This window comes from Eretmochelys imbricata, chromosome 6 (assembly GCF_965152235.1).
Source record: "Eretmochelys imbricata isolate rEreImb1 chromosome 6, rEreImb1.hap1, whole genome shotgun sequence".
Lineage (NCBI taxonomy): Eukaryota > Metazoa > Chordata > Testudines > Cheloniidae > Eretmochelys > Eretmochelys imbricata.
This window is the reverse complement of record NC_135577.1, coordinates 122,082,046-122,105,443: the sequence shown is the minus strand read 5'-3', so window position 1 is coordinate 122,105,443 and position 23,398 is coordinate 122,082,046. Positions and strand designations below refer to the sequence as shown.

Genomic DNA, 23,398 nt, shown 5'->3' with positions numbered 1-23,398 from the left:
GCATACTACCTGGAAGTGCATCACCAAAAATCCATGTGCTTGAAGGAGTTTCATTTTCACTTTCACTTCACTTTACATGCTGCACCTCATGGCTTTGGTGGAGTATTTGTTCTCTATGCAACATCAAGAATGTGTGGAAACCTCAGGAACACGGTTGTGTTCCAAATAACTATTTACGAACTATATGCAAACATACAGGCCTAGGTCCCTAGACACGCTGCTGCTCTGGCAGAGTTTGCTGACTTTTGCAACAGAAGGGCTCCCAAACTGTTTAAAGGGATATTACACAATTCCTATACACTACAGCTTCCTATTACTGTTGCTGTTGAAGAGATTTTGAGACTTTTACAGAAAGATTGTGGAGTTTAGTGCTGTCAACATTGAGCTCAGACTAGGGCTGTCAAGCAATTAAAAAAATTAATTGCGATTAATTGCAATGTTAAATAATAATAGAATACCATTTCTTTAAATATTTTTGGATGTTTTCTACTTTTTCAAATATATTGATTTCAATTACAACACAGAATACAAAGTGTACAGTGCTCACTTTATATTTATTTTTTATTACAAGTATTTGCACTGTAAAAAAACAAAATGGTATTTTTCAATTCACCTAATACAAGTACTGTAGTGCAATCTCTATCATAAAAGTTGAACTTACAAATGTAGAATTATGTACAAAAAAACTGCATTAAAAAATAAAACAATGTAAAATTTTAGAACCTGCAAGTCCACTCAGTCCTACTTCTTGTTCAGCCAATCGCTCAGACAAACAAGTTTGTTTACATTTGCAGGAGATAATGCTGCCTGCTTCTTGTTTATGTCACCTGAAAGTGAGAACAGGCATTCTCATGGCACTGTTGTAGCTGACGTCGCAAGATATTTACGTGCCAGATGCACTAAAGATTCACGTGTCCCTTCATGCTTCAACCACCATTCCAGGGGACACGTGTCCATGCTGATGACGTGTTCTGCTCAATAACAATTCAAAGTAGTGCAGACCGACGCATGTTCATTATCTGAGTCAGATGCCACAATCAGAAGGTTTTCTTTTTGGGCTGTTCGGATTCTGTAGTTTCCGCATCGGAGAGTTGCTCTTTTAAGACTTCTGATTTATTTAGCGTGTGCATAGTCGTCTAACCAAACGATGGCATCTTCAGTGGCGTGATGCAGTTCTTCTAGCCCACTGCTGAACCTAGTCAGCAGGCATTCATCGACAAAGTGCATCATCGTCTGTGTTGCACCGCAGCTGCACAAAGAGCTGTCACAAAGGCCCCAGCGATACTGGTTGGCTGCACAGAGACCTTGCCCAGTCTGGAACCTATTCAACAGGGACCACTGGTGATGGGGCAGGTCAAAACCAGGCAGGCAGACTGTGGGGTCAGCAACGAGAGACTGGTTAGGGATTATAAAAGATATCCATTCCTCTCGCCAGAGTGTTTCCACCCTCACATCCTGGTGTGGCCGATGAGATCATAACGAGCGACGTGACGGCAAATGTGCAGCTGGCAGTTTTAAAAGGTCATTTTGTGCAGCGGCAGCATGCTCCACACCTAGTCCCTGTCAGATTTTGGAAGATTCCTAATCCTTGGGTCAAGAGCTGTAGCTATCTTTAGAAATCTCACATGGGTACCTTCTTTGTGTTTTGTCAAATCTGCAGGGAAAGTGTTCTTAAAACGAACAACATGTGCTGAGTCATCATCCCAGACTGCTAGAACGTGAACTATATGGCAGAATGTGGGTAAAATAGAGCAGGGGACAGACAATTCTCCCCAGAGGAGTTCAGTCACAAATTTAATTAACACATTATTTTGTTAACGAATGTCATCAGCATGGAAGCATGTCCTCTGGAATGGTGGCCAAAGCATGAAGGGGCGTACGAATGTTTAGCATATCTGGCACACATGGGCGGCTCTACCAATTTTGCCACCCCAAGCAGTTGCCGCCAAATTGCTGCCGCACCTGGAAGAGCGGCGGAGCTGCAGCCAAATTGCTGCCGTGGGACACGGAGTGCTGCCCCATTCTGAATGCCGTGCCGAGCACCCTCTTGGAAAGCTGGTGCCTGGAGCCAGTGCTGCTGGCACATAAATACCTTGCAATGCCAGCTACAAAAGTGCCATGCAAGTGCCTGTTCTCACTCTCTGGTGACATTATAAATAAGAAGCGGGCAGCATTATCTCCCGTAAATGTAAACAAACTTGTTTGTCTTAGCGATTGGCTGAACAAGCAGTAGGACTGAGCAGACTTGTAGGCTCTGAAGTTTTAAATTGTTTTGTTTTTGAGTGCAATTATGTAACAAAAAAAATCTACATTTATAAGTTGCACTTTCATGACAAAGAGATTGCACTACAGTACTTGTGTGAGGTGAATTGAAAAATACTATTTCTTTTATTATTTTTACAGTGCAAATATTTATAATGAAAAATAATATACACTTTGATTTTAGTTACAACACAGAATACAATATACATGAAAATGGAGGAAAACATCCAAATTATTTAATAAATTTCAATTGGTATTCTATTGTTTAGCAGTGCAATTAAAACTGCAATTAATTGCAATTAATTTAGTTAATCACGTGAGTTAACTGCAATTAATCGACAGCCCTAGCTCAGACCTGTGCTGGCTACAACACAGTTGCTGATAGCAAGTTTCTTTCTAGCAAAGTTTCCATGACTAGTCTGGACAGCAATTGTTATTTGTCTGTGAACTAAGAGTCCGTCGACATAAGGATTTCAGGGGTGTGTTATTAACTATTTATATTACAGTAGTACCCAGAAACCACACCTGAGACTGTGTCCTAAATTCTGAACAGAGTCACTGCTCCAAGGAATGTAAATAGACATGGCACACACAGGAAGCATTATCATCCTTATTTTACAGGTGGGAACTGTGGCACAGAGATTAAGTGACTTGTCCAAGGTCAGACAGGAAATAAGTGGCAGAGCCAGGAACTGAAGTCAGCTCTTACAAGTCGCAAGCCAGTGCTTCCTCTCCCAAGGGATTGGCCACTGTGAACAACTTAAACCACTTCTCTTCCTCAAAAGAGCACACAGTCCCTGAGTTACCGTCCAAACTCACCTCCTTTTTGCAGCCTGACTATTGGCAACACCAAAAACAAACACCACCACATCAAACTCAACCTCCTGGAGTTTGACAGTTCCTAGGGATTTCCTCCACGACCTGCTCTGGCCCACAGAGACACACCCGTCACCCTTATGCTCTGGCTTGAACTAATGAGCTCTGCCTGCCAGCCAGCATGAGGCAGCAGTAATAATGATCCTAACTGTGAATGGTGTGTTTTAGCCCCTGAGCTTAGGGTGGCTCAACAGAAGCATCCCGCAGCACTGTACAGGGCCCACCAGCCAGTGACAGTCCCGTTTCATGTAACCCTATAGCAGTCTGGCTAACACAGTGCTCAGAACAGCCTGCCCGTCCCGATTACGGAAGCCATGCTAGAAACCCCGTTAGCAACTACTGTACATTTAAACAGTGCAAAATTGAGAAGGAAATGGTAAATAAATTAGAGCTTGTGCAGATGACTGAGAAACTGGGGGGGGTTCCTTTGTGTGATTCCTGGGCCCCCGCTGCTCAGCACATTAGCTACGTTATGTATTCCTCTGTCACACAGCAGCAATGTGAAGTCAAGGGGATTCTCTCCCTGGCTGCGTTACCTAATATACTAGGTGCCACTGACATCCAGCAGAACAACTTTCACAAGCAGTTCCCCTTAGTGGGACTTAGAAGCCAGACCACTGGATCGGGATGCTCCTTTGTTCAGTATTTCCACCAGCAGAAGCAGTTATGGCTAAAGCGAATGAGAGAAAGGATGAAATACCATTATCTCCATTCAACAGAGAGAGAAACTGAGGCAGGGAGACGTGACATGACTTGACCAAGGTCGCACAGCAAGCCAGTGGTAGAGCCAGGAATAGAACTGACTCAGAACAGTGACTTCTCTGGTGCACCACAGTGTCTTATGTATAACTAATCATTTCTGAGCCCTGGCCTGAGAAACACAGGATCATGACTTTTAAATCACTCCTATGTGACCTTGGGTAAGTCACGTAACCTCGCTGTAAAAATGGACATAGCAGGGCTGCCCTGCCTCACAGGTGTGTTGTGAGGATAAATCCAGTAAAGACTGTAATGTGCTTTGAGATCTACTGATGAAAGGCACTGTATAAGAGCAGGTATTATTATTACAATCCTCAGTGTCAAAAGCCCCTTCGCAATGCATATACCTGCAATAAGCGTTCTCAGGATAATACTAATCAGTATTTTTTAACTGATACTGTAAGATGCTTGTAAGCAGATTCAAAATGTACCCACTGCTTTTATTCTTGACCTTTAAAACTCACTGGCCCGTATGCTTTTATTGGTGTTTGTTTTCAGAGCCCACATACTTGGGACTGATCACCAGCCAAAGAATGAACTAGTTCAGAATTACTTCTTAATTCTTAGGGTTGCACAATACGTTTACACATTTCCTGCGGAAGATGAGCCAAATAGGTGAACCCGAGTTCGGTTTTCAAAGAGCTGGTATTGCAGTTGCAGTTTTCCTGGCCTATGCGTAAAACCTTCCCTAGCCGTTCCAGCTGACAGGGCCGCCACCTACTGTTGAGAACAAAAAGGGATCACTACAGTTCCCCAGGAACTGAATCCAGCCTGCAAGCCATTCCGGTCTCCAGGAGATGTTACTGCATTTTATCCCAATCCAGAGTTAAATTCTTAGCTGGTGTAAACTAATACAGCTCCAAATGGAGCCATGTCAATTTACACTGGCTGAGGATCTGGCCTCAGAACTGCATGTTCCTCCTCCTTTCAGATGTAAAAGCCTCTTCTTTTTACTTAAAACAAAGTTACTGTATAGGAAAGGGATGTGATCTAGGAATAACACCACCACTGCCCACAGTCAGCACAGGTAAATTTCCCACAGCGCAGTCCATCAACACAAAACTTGGGCCAACTCTGCAAAACAGTTGTTTCAGGACAGATGTGTTTAAAGAGCTCCACAGCAGCCCAATGGGACAGAGCAGCACATCTCACATCCGGTAGGGGGAGAAAAATTGCACGCCACCGTCCTGAGAAAAGTTCAAGCTGTATCTACACTCCCAGCCTATGTTGGCAAAACTTGTGTCGCTCGGGGGGGTGAATATTCCATAGTTACACCAACGTAAGCGCTATTGTGCGGAGCGCTATGTCAGCAGGAGAGCTTCTCCGCCAACACAGCTTACGCTGCTCGCGGGGGTGGCGGGGGGTTTATGCCGACGGGAGAGCTCTTTCCCATCGGCATAGAGCGTCTTCAGCACACCTGCTGCAGTAGCACTGTAACTGTAGACACGCCCAAAAATCAGAGAAGGAAGCCACCTGGTTGATATTCCCCATGGAAGTCAGACCACAAGGCATTATCATGAACCTCAGCCGTATGGTAAGCACAGGACACGGCTTAATGTCCAGATTCTTGAGAAGTTATACTCGATGCACTGGTTTGTTGGCTGCTCCAGTGAAAGGCAGCAGGAGTCTAATCCAAACCCCTTTGAAGCCAATAGAAAGACTCCCGTTGGCTTTGGATCAGCCCCAAGTGCTTTAAAAGAAGGGCCAACTCACTGGCCAAACCTTAAACATCAACATATACAAACAAGTCACAAATACACTACGGAGGCAACATTCACTTTGATCACATAAAAATCAGGGTTAAGATTCCATGAGAGATGTTCACACCATTCCATCACATGGTCTCATCACATTCTCACATGGTCTCACATTCCATCACATGGTCTCATCACATTCTCACATGGTCTCACATTCCATCACATGGTCTCATCACATTCTCATCACATGGTCGCACAATACGTTTGATGCAAAATGGTACATTTGTTGTACGAATGGTTGCAATATGCAATGCAATCCAATCGAATGTATTGGTTGCTGAACAGTACAATTGCTGTTTGTGTATGTTACAAACTTTGGGAACCCACACAAAGGAGATTGCAGAAGGAGATTGAGTAGCTGCACAGCTTAATTTGTGGTTGAATCAAGGACAGCGATGATATATGGAGCTTTTCACCTGAGCTCACTGGTTCGATTCCTGCTCAGCCTGGCAATGACAGTTGTCAGCAGATGTGAAATGAGCTCGTGGAGTCACTCAAATTTCCAGGTGGACAGGTGCCCATATAAACAAACATCACAGTTGGTATGAGTTGGCAGTATCAGCAGAGAGGGCAAGAATTTAACGGCCATGGAGACTGAAGTACACTCTCACTACTCAGGGAAGTCGGCCATTGAGACTGAAGTACACTCTCACTACTCAGGGAAGTCTCACTAAAGTGGGGTTCAGATGTGCTGGGTGGAGCAGTTTAGAGAAACTTCCATTGATTCTCCATATACTTCACCTGATTGGTGGCGAAAATAATTCCCTTTCAAGGACTGTTTCTCTCCTTTCAATAGGAGTGAATTTACTGCATCTATATGAGCTCAAAACTATATTATCTCATATTCTCATCGACTATGCAAGGTCAGCCCTGACTAATACTTGGAGGAGTCAGCTCCAGGTCAACCTACGTCCAACCAAGTGGTGTTGGTGATTCAGTAGCGGTGGTCAGGGATTCCTGTCTCAGTTCATTAGACCGCAATGCACCTCAGCATTTTTTAAAAAAGAAACTGAGGACTACCATATCCAATTGAAACTGCAGGGGAATTTGAGGTAGACTCAATGTAATTATATAACTGGAATTTAGCCGAGAAACTGCAGCTAAGCTAAACCTAGGATAGCATTGTTAACCCCAGCACTTGCAAGAAGCAGTGTGTTTTTCTTAACAACTGCAAGATGGTCAGTCCTCACCTTTACAACTCCAGAATTATTTTATTAGTTGTTATTACATGAAATGACACCATCTCCAACAGCAGAGCGCTGCTTAGCATCATACTGGAGCTTTGGTCCAGTACTGAGTGGGAAGGAAGAGTACAAGAGGCAGTGTGTTCTAGCTGTTAGAGCAGGGTATGTCGACACAATAGCCTCAGGGTATGGTTGCAGCTCGTGTAGACATACCCCAACTAGCTTTGATCGAGCTGACACGGCAACCAAAGCAGCGAACCTACAGCAGTACGTGTTTCAGTGCAGCCTAAGTAATTATCCAGGTGGGTTTGTACAGTCCATGCTGAAGTCTGTGCTGGTGAGTCTTCACATGCTAGCTAGATGAAAGCTAGCTCAGGTATGTCTACAAGAGCGGCAATCACACCCTACGATTGCAGTGCAGCCATACGATCGGAGCAGGAGAGCCGAGTTCCATTCCTTCCCGTCTGCTGTGTGACTTGGGCAAGTTACTTAAGCTCTCGGGGCCCATAAAATGGAGATAGTAATCAAGGTCATGTTCACTGGGAAGTTATCTCCAGTTGGAAGACAAGCCCCAGCAAGATCAGATTACCTCACACTTCAGAAGATAATATCCATGTGAAAGAGGCAGTAAGGATAGAATCTCTTAGCTACTCCAATCAAGTGAAAGGAAAGGACCGTGAGCTCTTAGAGCAGAGCAGAGCCCAGTACCTGCGACTGTGTTAAAAAAATTCTAAAAAAGCTTCATCAAGATGCGTGTTTACCTACCCAGAAAGGGAAAGTTCAATTGTGCGGACACTTCAGCTAGAAAGTTCGTTTTGTATTCAAGACCAAGGAGAGAAAAAGCAAAACAAACAGAACTGGAAAACATTTGGTCGAGTTGCAGGACTCACTTTAGATTAATAAAGCTTCCAGCACAGATGGCACTGCCAATAAATTAAAAGAAATAATGCTTTACTGAAACCCTAACTCTTATTTTCCCAGGTTTGTGGGAGGCTATGATTAGAGCTCTTCAGAAACAAAGAAAAGAAAAAGAGAGACCTGGGGCAATATTCATCCTATCGATCCCTCTCACTGAGTAATGCCGATTCCAACATCTCTGTGAGCGGCATTTGCTTGAGGTCTGAAGGAATGATTTTGTTATTGGCAACCCAAACACACTTATTTCCAATAGATGTTCCTGTCCAGCCCTCACAGAGGGTAGGATTTGTATGTTTATCAGAAAGGAGCCTTTCCAGAAGAACTTTAATCTCCAGAAGTCCTAGATGCTTTTGTTTGGACACACAGTACGGGGGAGGGTATGTTTAAGTCAATTCTGGCTCTTCCTTTCTGAGCTGGATACCATTCTTTCACCTTCTCAGCAGGTAGGAATCTTTTAAAGCAGAAATTCTCAGTAAAGCACAATAATGGGGCATGGTACTAGCCACAAGTGACCTCTCTCCCCCCATTCTTCCCTTAGTCACTGTGCAATCGGAACCAACACTTTGCGGTTCAAGACTAGCATCAGAAGTGAATTCCCCCTTATAAGGAATCAGCTCAAGGCTGATGCACGCTTACATGCTACTCTTCTGGAGGGCTTACGTGGGATGTAAATGGTACCCAGGCAGGCCTTCTGCCCAAGAGTGTCTCATTCCCTGAGAATAAGTGCTGTCCTCTGATATAACAGCTCTTGCATCTATACAGAAGGCCACACACCTTAAGGATCAAAGCAAAAAGTTTAGGAGCCAGGAGGATCTTGGATTCTAATCCTGGGTGAATCACTGAATAACTGGAACCTGGAGAAAGTTACTGGAGCTTTTGGAAACTCCAAGGAGACCAGCTGTAGAAGCAGGACATCACTGAATGCTAAATGTTACTTCTAAATGAAGCTGAGCTGTCTGGGGTGAACAAATTACAGGACAGAGGAAGGAGACAAGAATATTGCCTGTACTATGAGACACAAGAAAAGATCTTTAAATTGCAGATTTAAAAAAACACCATTATTATTTATATTGCAGTAGAGCCTACAAACAGAACAGAGATCTTACAGTCTAAGTATAATCCAAGAGACAGCAGGTGGATATAGACAGATGGACAACACAAGGAAGCTGTCTCAGAAGGTACAGAGACAGGCAGGGTTAGAGCAGAGTCAAGGCCCCAACCCCCCAAAGCTAGTCAGCAGCGCTTGGCTGGTATAACGTGCCCAGATCATGGTCTGGCAGATGCCAAGTGCGCTCCCAACGACACTGCACCTAGGCAGGCCGTTCGGCCAGTTTTAAAACATACAGTCCTGCTTTGTTCTCATTAGTCCCCATCCAGTACTGTTTTAAAACCAATCTGGTATCAGGCACAGAGCACACCATTTCAAAGAGCGCACCGCTCTGCCCTGACCTAGGGCAGGACAGGTGTGTAACCCACATTAATTGAGGGCATGCTCTTCAAAATGGCATCCTCCACGAGGCATGATCTTGCAAGGTGACGCCGAAGGAAGCAGGCCCACGCCATTCCTAGAAACCCCAAAATACTAGACATTTTTGGTAATGTGCCAGTGGACACTTCAACTGCACCTGCCTCCTGCACATCCCTGTGACAGCAGCTGCTAGTCCACACACCCTCACCAGCAGCAGGGATAGAGACCCCAACAACTCATATACCAGGGCTCTTATTGGCTCATGCAAGATCCATCTGAACCATCTGAGACTTTTGTACCTCCCCCACCTATGCCTGAGTAGCTGGTGTCAGAAACCATGAAGGGGAACAGCATACAAAAGGAGCTCATCTTTGAGCTGATCCTGATTTCCTTGCAGTCTAGCAGGGAGTAAGCCAGGCGAGACTAGTTTTTAAACTGCAGGAGGTTTGCAGGCTGGGTAGTTGGTATCAGCAGGCTGCCTAGCTTCGCCCCACAGCCTGTTACAAACATCTGCAGGGGGCATGGCTCTCCTCAGCCCTGCTTACCCAAAACTTTATACGTGGAAGCCACCCATACTACCTTTGGCCTGATCTTCAGGTAGCCTGTGCTTCGGCCTGTTCTATTGCTGAGGCTGTCGTTTCTCGGGAGGGCTGGCTAGCTTAGGGATTCAGAGCCTGTGATTCCAACCATCTCTGCACTGCAGGGGTACCTAGGAACAGAACGTGGAATAACAGCAGCCTTTGGGACGGGCTTAGCCCCTCCTAGGTTTACACTGTATCACTGGGCCTTGCTAATCTGCATCCTTCTGTAACTGATTTGAAACTGCTCTAAGTCAATAAGAGCTGAGCCGGACCCTCTTGTACACATCGTACTGGATATTGGTAACGGCATCTCCCCTGCGTCCCACTGAACTGGCAAAGGAATTCTCGGCTGCTTCTAAAACTCAAGGCTGAAATGGAGGGAAAAAAATGCTGCAGAGGGAAGTCCCTGATAACTTGGTTGCTGGTGTTATGTGGCTGACCCTAGTTTAGCATCAAGTCAGACAAAAATCCCTTTTGTTGTTGCTGTTGATGGGAAGAATGAAGGCCTAGACAGATGTGGCTTTTTGTATGAGCCAATATTTCTAAGTCTCTCCGCACAACGGGAGGTAAGAGTTAAGGCTGGATAGTACATTGATCTAGCCAAACTTACCGAGACTTCGCTTTAACTTGCCACATAAACCTTTTCGAACAGCTGCTATTTCAAAGTAACATTTTAAAATGTTGCAAGATTGCTGTTTCTCAGTATAATCAGCCAACAATGTCAGACCAAAATCAGCTCAAATGTCTTATTACATGTGTGTGAAAAAGACCCTTGCTGTTTTCCCCTTACCTTGATAGGTTTATAAAGATACATTTATTATCCCAAGCAGAAGCTTGATTTCACCTATTTTTCATAGCAGTTTCTTCTGAATTAACCTCTTTGAGTGCTGTTTAGCACAACCCAATTCCCGTATTTTCTGAGAGTTCCCAAGGCTGCCCCACCTTTTTGCTGTTCTCTGCTAGAGCCTGGGAGAAGCTGCTGGATATTACCCATACTTCCTTTTCCTTGATCTTTGCCTCTAACTTTATTTCTATTATGGAATCAATAATCAAAGTGTTTCCTACAGAACCATGTGGATCTTATTAACTCTTGTAACTGACTAACACCAGATGGCCTGTGTAGATTCAGATTTCTCTTTTCCACCTCACCAGGGAACGATGAGACTATCAAATTTTTACTTTTAATATAATGGGCTTAATTCACGACTACACTTCTCCAGTATTATACTGATGTAACTTCTGCAGAGTGTAAAAACAGAGCGGTCGCTTTGACCCATTGTGCCTAGGCCTAAGTGTGAATTGTATTTCTCTCTGAAGGCCCAATCATGCAAACACTAAGGGCTTGTCTACACTTGGACGTTGTTTCTGAGTAATGAAGGGTGTGAATTTAAAATGCAATCAATATTCCTGAATGACTCCACCCATGGAAACTCATATTCCAGAACAGGAGTGTCCAGACATGGAGCTGATCAGGAACAACTCATTGTGTAGACAAGTCCTTACATAATGCTTACTACTACGTGTAGTACCACTGAGCACTACGCTGGATGGTGTTTGCAGAACAGGGCCATAAGCCTTTTTATTGCATCAGTCGTTAAAAGGAAATATGACTAGAGAAAGTAGAAGTTGCCTTTGGGAAAAACAAAACAAAACCCCCAGACAATTTGACCACAGGCTTGTTGTGATTCTAGGTATTTTCAGGTAGGAGTTACTCAGAAGTTACAATGGCAGTTGCCATTACAAGAAGGCGAATAGGATTGTTAATATTTAGATGTATTTGGAGGCTGATTCTGGTTCAACAAGAGAAACCTGATTAAGTGTTTGTCTTCTTTTAGGATCTAAAACTTTCAACTAGACACAGCTGGAACAGGCTCTGGAAAACAGACCAAGAAAACAAAGTGATGGTCCAAATGTACATTTTTCATTTGTTATGAGGAACATAGCTGTTGATATCAACAAACATTTTAAGTGCTTCATTTGTGCTCTGAAGAGCAGGAAGAGGAACTGGCGAGGAGCTGTATAAATTCTCTGGAGAAAATAACCCAAATAATCTATATTCCAGGGATCATTCATCCTACTTTAGTCAGGGGCCACTCACCAGAGCGGCGCCACCTGCTGGTTGTCTCAGGGACTAGCTCTTTCAGCCAGCACATCCTCTTCTGGGGGTGCCTCTGCCGCCACCTTTTCCGCCCGCAGACCCATCTCAGCCCACGAACCGCAGTGTCCTTTTCATGATTCCACCCTCCAGCCATGCCACCACCCATGTGTTCCCCCTTCTGGGGGGGTGGGGAGGGAAGTATCTCCCAATGCTATAGTCCAGCCACTTCCCCAGTGGCCACACTACTTTGGATCCCAGCCCAGGACCCTGTAGATAGCAGCCTTCTGCTGCTTCTCCTTAACTTCTCTGCCAATACCGCTTCAGTTCCCTGGGCCATTGCCCTGCAGTCCCAGCACCTTTCTCGCCCTCTTTTCAGGGTCTCCAGCCTGCAAGTCCCAGCAGCCAGCCAGGAGCTCCTCCTTGCTCCACCAGTCCCTGCCAGCAACTGCTCTGTCCTGCAGCCTGCTAGGAACACAGTCCTTTCCCCTTGGACTCCCTGCAGGAACTGAGTGTCTTTGGCCTAGCAGCTCTTTTTATGTAAGCCCGCTGGGCCCTGACTGGCTGCTCCCTGCACAGCTTCATAGGCTGCTTTTAACCCCTACCTTTCTGGTGTGGGGTGAACACCCTTAAACACAAACTTATGTTACATGGTAAATACTATAACAGAACTCATGTCAACATACATATGCTCTAATACATATGACAGAACTCCTGTAAATGGCTACAACACACTGACACATCTGGCGATGACTGGCAGCTCAAGAGGCAAAGCTTTGCAGAGATACTTATCCAGGGTGCAAACCTGCCAGTTGTCGAGCACTCTGGCCCTGAATCAGACTAATCACATGCTTAACTGGAAGCATGTGAGTCATCCCACTGGTGGCACTGAACTGCTCAAGCCAGCACAAAGGATCTGGTCCATTATCATTTTTTCCGAGACACCATAAAACTAACGCAAGAACAAATGAAAAGCTTTCTGAGGCTCTCCCAGTGCAATCTTTCTCTCCCAAATATTCCCCTGTTTATTCCTCTAAATCCAATTCTTTAAAATTAACCAGAAAGGAGTTAAGGAATCAGAATTATTTACTTCACACCTTGCTCCTGTCCAGTTTAATGGGCTAACAAGACCCATGCAGATTTTACATGTGAAATATTAAACAGTATTTCCATGCAAGATTTAGTCAGCCAGGGCGATGTCAGATCAGACTCAAACTCAATCTGCCCTCAGCAGGGAAAGAGCAGCCTGGCAGTTGAGGATCTCAAAAAATGCATCAGAGAAAACTACCACCACCAGAGCAGGCTGGAAACAGATTTACAGGGGAAAGAACCGCCAAATACAAGGAATTGAACCCCTGGCAGAAGTGTAAGTTATAATCACACAATACATGATAGAGGCTGCGGATAAAAGGACTCGAGAATGGTTTGCTTGAAGGGCCCATCAGAATGGCCAGATGTTTAATGGTCACACGCAAGGGTGTTCTGTCTAGTCCGGACCCAGCTCCCATCAAAGACACTGGAAAGATTCCCACTGATTTTGATGGGAGTTGGTTTGGGCCCCACAATATGCAGAACACGACACTGGTACAATTGCTACTTTGCTTAGCCGAGTTTGGTGGTCTCTCTCTTTAGTAAACCTTCCACTGGCCCACACCTCAGGTCCACTGCTCACCTCAGATGGCTGCTAACCCCCATTTCAATTCCTAACACATTCAGCTGCGGCGTACATGGATGGGAAATTCACGTCATGTCGATAATAAGGCAGACAACTAAAGCTGTGACCAAAGAAGTTTGTAGAAGAGGCTGATGCTGTCCTTGAAGCTTTCTACATTGCCTTGTGCAACAGAGCTCGCCATACAGCTGGTGACTTTGCATACAGTGCATGCTGCAATGGTTAGGCCCAGGAAACTGATCTAGGGCATGGCCTTCCTAGACTGGTGGTTTTCCCAGGTGGGGATACCTGATCTGCTCATGCAATCCAGGGCTAGAGATAAGCTGGGCTGAATAGACTGAATATAATTTCATGCAGGCCTTGCTTTGTAACCTTCACCAGTGCTGCCTCACATACCATGAACTCATTGCCTCCAAGGCTGACCCATGTACCTGGAATAGATACCTCTCCTGTGAAATGCCAGGAAACTGGCACTGAAAGGAATGCAGCAGCAGAGAGCAGCAGTTGCAAATTGCTTGACTCACCGCTACTCTTCCCTGTCCTAGCGGCCTCACTTTACTGCACCTCTCCTCCAGCAGAGGGCCCCCAACTTTCCCTTTGAAGCTCAGTTTGCAGCACTTACCTTAGCCAGCTAGAGTGTCAGCAGAGTAATACGGAGTGAGGCTTTGGAAACAAAGGGCTAGCACGGGTGCTCTGAGGGGGTTCTCCGTTAAATGGGATGTTATTTGACTGGGGACACAGAGCCAGATTCTGATCCCGGTTACACAGGAGTCCATCTGGAGTACTTGCATTGACTACAGTGACACTAGTCCGGATTTAGTGAATAAGTGAAAAGCCCAGGGGGGTTAGTGAATAAGTGAAAAGCCCATGGGGTTTCTGAGCAAAAAATGCAAAACAAGGAACACTCCCCCTTGAAGAAAGAAGAGAAGAGTTGCTCTTACCAAGGCCCTGGTTTTGCTGTTCCCATTCAATGGTGTCTGGAACTTGGTAAGATACCCCAGCCAGCTGTGCTGCAGAGTCTCCTATGCCAACTATGGGCTCTTGGGAAGTTTCGCCAGGAAGAGTGAAACCTGGCAGCTCCGTGTCACCCTCCATGCTTTCCTCCATTGAGTCTGTATCTCTGTCTTCCTCCTCTTCCTCTTCTTCATCCTCCTCTTCATCCTCCTCCTCCTCCCCCTCTGAACAAACAGAAACCAAGACAAAAACAACCGTGAGAAAGACCCTGCAAAGCTGAACATTTATATGTCTGTGTCATCAGACTCCACTAACTGGGTTTGCTACCAGAACAGGTTTTATTTAATTCATTCAGAAAGACAGACTGGTTATTTGAACCAGGTTGTAACAGGTTTATAGGGTATGTGACACCGAGGAATGGGTTAATTTGGAAAAGTTATCAGCTTTCTGAAGTTGCTAAGTAATTATGTTCTGTCTTCAAGTTATTCTCAGCCAGTGAGATGTGTTCTAAGGATGTCTTGTGTCAATGGTGGAGTATGTCGTCATTCTGTATCCTGAGTGTGTGTGTGTGTATTTGTGTGTGTGCCTGGTGTGTGTGTGTATGGGTGTGTATATGCGCCCAACAAACGTGTGCTTGTCTTGACAATTTTTCAATTAAAGTAAGAAATGTTTTCCTAGTTTCCAAGCTTTAAAGCAGCAACAATTTGCTTCTTTTTTTTATCATCAATATTTTCACAGCACCCAAACACATGCCAAGTTATTTACCAGCACAATTAGACACAGTCCCAGCTCAAAAGAGCTTACAGCCAGAAGCCTCGATCCTGTGATCGGATCTGCTAAGGCAGATGCATGGGCCCACGAGGAGTCCCATTGATTTGTGCTGGCACATCTGTTTGCAGTGAGGATCACAGCAGGGACCGGATGGGGCAAGGAAGGACAAGGGTTACAGCAGTGTCACATGGTTACTTAGTTTAGGCAAATGTTCTTCTAGGTGGCTCCACTTTTAAAAAAAAAAAAACATTTGAGTCACTATGGCAAAAATAGTGGGCCACATCCTCAGCTGGTGTAAACTGGCATAGCTCCATCAGCTACACTGATTTACCCAGCTGAAAATTTGACCCACTGTGTCTTCAGAAAGTCTTTGAAAGAATCCAGTAGGATTAAGATAGCATGTGACCCTCTTTTCACCTGATTGCTAGAGTGCTGGACATCTGAAAAGGCAATAAGCTGATAAATAATGATCAGAAATATTTTTGCAAGCCAGCCTACACAAACATAATATCCCTGTAGTTTATCATTTACGTAAAGCGCACTTTGATCTGTTAAAAACTGCTCTACAGACGTAATCAGAGTGGAAGACACTGTCACCGTGCAGCTGGAGGTGTATTCCAGCCAGTGGGCCTCAGCCTGTGTTAAAAACAAACATTCTAGGAAAAATCCACATTTGGATACTTCTAATCGGTGAGTCATTTGGGCTCAGAGCTGGGTCCCACATATACTGCTGCCTTGGCAGTTAGCTGGAGCAGCTCAGCTTAGATAAGGCAAAGTATAAGAGTGAAAAACTCAAATACTTATCACGACATTGAGAGCTGTACCTTATTTAACATGGCTCTGCTTTACCCTGCTACTGGATGCGGTTACACTTTAACAGGTCTGGGTCCAGGAGTGAACTAGTAAACAAGCTGGAATAACTTTTGGAAAGGACATTGCTTTGTGGGGAGGACACCCAAGTTTTGAATTCATTGTTTTTGGAGTTCCTCCCTCTACTTAATATTTCAGAGATGAGAATGGCATTACCATTTACAAGCCTTCGGCGTGCCGTGCTGCATTAGTATCAAAGACTGGTGCATGACACAAGTGTTTATATCATCAGGGATTTGCTTTAAAAGGCTACATTGCTTTTCAGATCTTCAGATGAGACAATTGCACTTTGATGAGTTTTATTCAATTCCAGAATTTTATGCAAGTGATACGCTATTTGGATTTAGCATAAAGGTCACTTCTAAGAACACTTATGCCATGCAGAGTAATGAATAGAACTTCGGGGCACCATCAGCCCCTTAGATTCTCATTACCTTTGATAGGAGAAAGGCAGGAGTATTTCATCCCCCAGTGGCTTTGTCCTTCTGCTTTTCCTATCCTTTCAAATAAACAACAAGAACTTTCACTGCCATTTTGAATGAGCTCACACCAAAACAGTCAGCCTCTATGAACAGGGCTGGAGCTTATCCCTGGTGGGTCACGAGCAGAGTGCTTGCAGGAGAGTTGCAAAGACAAATTAATGTAGGTGTTTTGCAGTACCGGGTTTACCATGGCACCAGTGGCTCCGTGGCGCTGGGCCCATACTCAGGAGCCCCGGAGTCCAGACCACGGCCCCGCCTCCACGCCCTGCTTTGCCTGCGTTATATCCCAAGGCCCCATCCACTGCTCATTCCTCTTCACCCCCATCCCTCCCGCCTGACTCCTGGGCGTGGGGCCAGTGGCGTGGCTGGACTGAACAGGCTCCCAGGGGTCACGTCCCAGGGTCTGGGTCTGCCCCACTCCCCAGCGCGGCTCTGGCTGGGTGGTCTCTGCTGCTCGCCACCTGCAGGGCCCCACCTGCCTCCTCGGGATGAGCTGCCTCAGACCAGTGCTGGCAGTCTCTGGGCAAGGGGGCACTGGGCATTAGGGTGGGGCACTGGGCAGGGGGGCGGTGTGGCGTAGGCCTGCCCCCAAGGGGAAGGGGCACACTGGCAGTGCAGGGCTGGGTGGGCCAGTGTATGTCTGGCAGCTGCAGTTTGTAAACCGGTGTCCTGATGCTGGGCTTTGCAGAGCAGGGCTACTCCTGCCGTGCCTTCCCCTGCCTCATTGCCCCCAGCCGGCCCCATGCTCTGGAGACTGACCCCCCCGCCATGCCCCATTGCCCCCATGGGGGCCCACAAATATGTTTGGTGCTGGACCCACAAAAAGTAATCCAGCCCTGTTTTGTTCTCTGCTGGGAGAAACGCTGCCAGAAAGGAAGGTAGCAGCTTTGGATTTCTAAGCTTTAATAGTAGACAGAAGGGGGGCAAAAAACACCAGCAGAAACTAGAATATTAGCAGAGATCCCCCCCAGCTCTGAAGAAGGGTGGGGAGAGCTGGGCAGCAGGTGAGGAAATATGGACTCAAGGTCAAATCTGAAAAAGATTTAGGGTCAAAATTTTTCCACAGTAACTACTGATTTTTGGGAGCCCAACCTGAGGTGCCTTTTAAAGGGCACGTAACAGCACTTCTGAAAATCAAGCCCCTGCAAAGCATCTGAAGCTGGGCACCCAAAAATCAAAGTGGCCGGAATCACTAGTCACATCTGAAAAGAGCGGTTACAAACAGAGATGTGGTCCCTAAACTGCGATGTCCATTTCGCGATCACGCCACAAAGATCAAGGGGATTCAAGTCTTCTGGCATAATCACTGGTAAAAATCCCTATTGGACGGATGGCTCCTGAATGCTGCACCCCCTTTTTCTCTACCCTTTACCGCAAGTTCACAGTCTGAAAAAGGCCTTTAAAAGCTCCCTATCCTGTCGCCAGCTGTCCACCGTTCAGCAAACCGTGAGAATAGTGAAGAGCGCCACCTGCCAGTCACTGGGAGGAAGTGTTGTCTCCAAACAACAGCACATTTCACAAATGCTAGGAAGGGCAAAAGAGGAAACTGACAGACAATCCACACGCAGACCTGATGCTCCCACAGACCAGCATTCAGGGGCAAATGTTGCGCAGCAGAACCCCAGAATACTCCAGTGAGTGAACCCCACCGTGACAATGTTTCCCTGCGCTCATGTACATCGCTGGGCACCCCAGGGCTCTGACAGCGCCGGAGGTAAAAGAAACAAAAGTGGTTACGGATGCCTAGGATGGAAGCCACAATGACCAACAGACTAAGGGAGTGTGCCAGAGCTGCCCATACGGCAGCAGTTCATGATTAATTTGACTGGGCACTGGCCTATGGAAAAGTAGTGAATTTTGGCCCCAAATCTTTTCCAGATTCTGCCTGCAACATAGAAGAGCTAGGTGTGACAGCAGGGATGGCCCAGTGGTTAGGACACTCATTTAGCCCTTGAAGGACATGGGTTCAATTCCCTGCTGTACCAGAGACTTCTTGTGTGACCTTGGGCAAGTCACTTAGCCTCTCTGTGCCTCAGTTCCCCATCTGTAATGGGGAATACTAGCACTGCTCTGCCTCATAGGGGGTGTGAGGTTAGAGACTGTGAGGTGCCCAGATACTGTGGTGACGGGGGTCATCTATAGTCTCTTTCTTGCTAAGAGAGATGCCCAGAGAGGGGGACTACCTTTTTGTTTATATATACCCTTAGCTGCTATATCTTCATGTAAACACTAGTTTACAAAGTTAGTGCTATGTTTTTACACTCCCTGTCCCTGGGTCAAATCCTGCCTCTCGGTTCATTAGTTTGTTATGATTTGCATTGTGGTGGCACCTACGTGCCCCAATCAAGGCTTACTACCCCATTTTGCTGGGCACTACATATGTCACACAAAGACAGTCTCTGTCCCAAGGAGCTTGCAATGGAGTATGCATTCCCAGCTGCCGCTGAAATAAAGAGAAGCAATGCATATGTAGCTGAGGACAGAATCTGAAATGAATGAAAAAATGAAAACCCTGCCCTTCTCTGATGTCAACGGAAGTTTTGCCTTTCAGGAGGCCCCTGGCTCAGGGAAGAAGAGCAGGATTTGATCTATAAAATTTGTTATTTTTAGAAGGCTTTAAAACAGGCAGGAAAAACCCTTAGGAACTTAATTGGCTACTGAGAATTCCTAGCTGGAACAGAGATACAGAATAGCTTATGAGCAGCTGGAGTGCTGAGAGCAGGAGGTGTGATACACCACAGCTCATGTCCCAATGGACTTTTATTCCCTTAAGCACCTGACAGCTTTTAGAACTTGTCGGAAGCTGAGATTAGAATCAGTGATGGAAGAATGTCTGGACATGGAGAGCTTTAGATAAGTGTCAAAAGACTTATCTGAGCACCTAGGATCCCCAGCTATATTATCAATCACTAGAAATTGTCATTATAACTTGCCACAGGTTGGTCTACTAGCAGTATTGCAGTAAATTTACCAGGGACCTTTCTGAGTCCTAGTGGCAAGCAGCCTCTATGTTATGGTTAACAACAATACAAATTAAAGATAATTTTACATTACGGAACTGCACAAAACCTCACAGCAGTGTGCAGCACAGAAAAAAGTGTGAGCACTTCTCTCCTTCCGAAAGAGTTCTCTGTGGCGCACGCAAAGGGAGCAGCTCTGCACTCATCAGTGGAGTGGCCAGAGAATGGCCAGGGTCATATAGATAAAAGATCCCAGTTGCATTTGTGTCAGACAGCCAGAGGAAGTGTTGCGGGTGCAGTGCTCAGAAGCAGACAGGCAGGCCACAGGGTGAAGAGGCAGTTTTGTTCTATGGAACAGCTGGTGCTGTGGTCAGAGAGCACGTGGGACCATCTTTCCCATCACCAGTGGAGAATGGCCTTGCCAAGCTCCTGGGACTGGCTTACCATTCCCTCAAGTTTCTTACTTTGGCATCATCCACTTTCCTTATTATTCCCATGGATTTTAGGTCATTACAAAAATCAGGCAGATTCCAGACAGAAGCAAACCTGAATTGTTATTAATTATTAGTAGTAGTTGTAGTGACAGTATTTCTTAGAAGCCCTAGTCAAGGATCAAGAACCCACTGTGCTAGGCACTGTGTCAGGTTTCCCACCTCCCCGCTGTGACCATGTTGAAAGAGACAGAAATGAGATGGAAGGCACTGAAAAAAGGATCCTTGGTACACCTTCTGTAGCCAATCCTTGCCCCACATCCATCCCCAGAGGAGGAGACGGGTGAAGAGCGAGTGACTGAGGGCTGAGAGGGAACCTCATGGCGCTGCCAGGATGGGGTTATCCTTGAGGGTACCATATAAATGAGGGGTCACCTCTCAACTGTTTGCCTTATCACCTTGGAGAGGTTACTACGGTTGAGGGCATCTTCTGCAGCTAGAGGGGGCATCTGACTGCGTGGGATGCAGCAGCAGTCGTGGGGAGAATTCCTAGTGAGAAACGGGTACCTGACAGACAAGGGATAGTAACAACGATAGGTCCGTCAATGGCTATTAGCCAGGATGGGCAGGAATGGTGTCCCTAGCCTCTGTTTGCCAGAAGCTGGGAATGAGTGAAAGGGGAAGGACCACTTAATGGATCCTTGTTGTAATCCGACTGGCATCAATGAAGTTACATCAGGATGAATTTGGCCCTTCATTTTTATTTCAAGAAAACCTTTATGGGAGAAGATTTCAGCATTCAGAACTTTGCCATTACCATTCACTAACATTCTCGTTATCCAGAAGTTTTAAGAAACAGTCGTTTGTCAGATTTATAGCAGAGGAGAAATGTCTTGTTCTGAGCAGTAAGATTCTTTTATTAAAAGAAGAAAAATTCATTTGCCCAAATCGGGAATTAAAATTAATATAATTTTAAAAAGAATTATAGGGCAGTATCCAAGTTGCTACCTGTGACACAGGTATCTCAGAATGGCATCCTATAACCCCATATTCATCATTTATATATGCCAGTGATATTTCATACAAAGCATGCCATGCAAGGTATCCTATGAAAGGTCATGATCAGCTGACACCTGTTGTTCTGTCCAATTATGTATAATTATTAGTGTGTATAAAGTTACTGGAAAACTGGAGGGTGTAGCCTGATGACACGATGTCCAACACCCAATGGTCTGAAGTGACCTCAACCAGGCCGAATGGAAGGGACGGAGATGGTAGAGGAAAACGTGGGGCAGATCCTTGGAGGTGGCTGGTGCATCGCTCTCAAGAGCGCCCTCAGAACAAGTGCTTCTGGCCCCTGCAATGTTTTGCCAGGCCAGGTTGCGCCGGTGAGTGGGAGGATGAAGGCCAGCGGTGGCTAAAACCCAGCATCCCTTCTCCTTGCAGGTCCCTGCCGTGGCTGCCACTGCCTTGGTGGTAGGGGTGGTCGGCATGGCTGCCGTGCAGATTGAGGAGTATGCACCCGCAATGAGCAGAGGGTGGCCCGAGTGTACTTTGGGCCGTGTAGCCTTGCATCTGTGTGGTTGGAGAACAGGCCAACCCTGTCAAACGGGAGGTCCTGAATAGAGGCCTGCATCTCCTGGGACAGGCCGGTGGTTTGGAGTCAGGAACTACACTTCATGACCATCACCAAGGCTACCACCCTGGCAGCCGAATTAGCCGCATCCCAGGCCATCTGGAGGGAGCACCGAGCTGCTGCAGTACCTTCCTCCCCCAGAGCTCCAAACTCTTGAGCAGCCACCTGGGACATGCAGTCCTTAAACTTAAGGAGGGAGTCCCACAAGTTAAAATTATAGCGCCCCAAAAAGGCCTGGTGGTTTGCCACCCTGAACTGGAGACTGGCCGTAGAATAAATCTTGCCTTCAAAAAGGTCCAGTCTCTTGGCCTCCTTATTTTTGGGGGTGGAACTGGCTGGCCCCTGCTTGTCCTTTTTGCTGGCCGCCGATATGACCAACGGAATACTTCTTTTCCACCCTCTTGGAAGTGGGCAGGATGGAGGACAGGCCTTGCCAGATGGTCTTGGCAATATTCAGGACCCCTTTGTGTACCAGGAGTGCGTCACAAGCGGGGGTGGACGCAGAAAGCACACTGAATAGCCTATCCGATTGCTCCTCCATTTCCTCCACCTTGAGGTCCAAGTTGGTGGCCACCCGGAGAAGCAGTGCTTGATAATCTCTGAAGTCATCAGTTGATGCCTGGATCTGGTGGCTAACCATAGCTAGGGGTGACTGGTTCCTGGAATATCCAACCGGTGCCGGGAGTAGGGGAGCGGTACCGAGCTGGGGAGCATCCCCGAGGCCTCAGTGACGGTGACCGTTGGTGCGAAGACGACCAATGCCAACTGTGAGACAATTGGCGTCTCTCTCTAGGCGAGCCCTGGCGTGAGGGCGGAGATGACGAATGCAGCGCCAGTGACCTGTAGCGGCGAATCAGTGAGCTGGGCTGACGAGGAAACCAATGGCGTGGTGACACAGGGCTCTGCCTTGGCTCCGGAGACCGGTGGCATTCGCTCGCCTTCTGGGAGGCCCTCACGGCCAGCTTGCCCTTGTAGGGAGCTTTAGCTGGGTGGCGGGAGCACTCATTGCTCCCTGGGATCTGGGAGCTAAGAAGGTGTTGATTGTGTCATCAGCCTGGGTCCCCCACCGTTCTCCGGAGTTGGTGGTGGGTCCCTTAGGGGAGGTACTCCCCGTGTTGGATTAAAAGTAATAATTAAATACATTAATTATTTTCAGGAAAATATGGTCCAGTACAGACCCTGGATTTGGCTTGTATTATTAAAAGAAATATGTCTCTCAGTCTGTTCTCTCAGCCTGCTGAGTTTGTGCTAACTGAAGCAGGCTTGTTAGTTTTCAAGGTCTGTGCTAATTGTAGAAAAACATTCAGTGAGCTGTAGCTCACGAAAGCTTATGCTCAAATAAATTTGTTAGTCTCTAAGGTGCCACAAGTACTCCTTTTCTTCATTCAGAGACAAAGAGTTTGTCCTAAAAGTGATAAGATAACAACATGTTACAAATGTTTTTCTGAAATCAAGAACAAGATTTGTTGTTCCTCCACTTTTATAATCCTATCTTGCCTGTTTTCTTTTCATGTGTAATCAGTGGCATGGATAGATTCACTGGAGTCTGTCATGCCTCAATGATTTAAGAATAGTTATGTTAAGTGAAATAGGGTATGATTGTAAATGTATGTTTAAATGTTTGAATAAGTAATAAAAGGTTAAAGCTCCAGCCTAATAAATAATAACTACCCAGGAATGTCCAGCCAAAGAATGCGCAGGATGAAGAAAACCAGATGACCC

The 23,398-nt window shown here is 46.1% G+C and overlaps 1 protein-coding gene across 2 annotated transcripts in view; it reads right to left on the bottom strand.

Moving 5' to 3' along the window:
- Positions 1–23,398, bottom strand: part of ARMH4 (armadillo like helical domain containing 4) — a 94,307-nt gene that overhangs the window by 54,013 nt on the left and 16,896 nt on the right. For both annotated transcript variants that reach the window (XM_077820591.1, XM_077820592.1), the window contains exon 4: positions 14,514–14,750. In XM_077820591.1, coding sequence (XP_077676717.1) covers positions 14,514–14,750 — 237 coding nt within the window. The remainder of the gene's footprint in view (positions 1–14,513; positions 14,751–23,398) is intronic.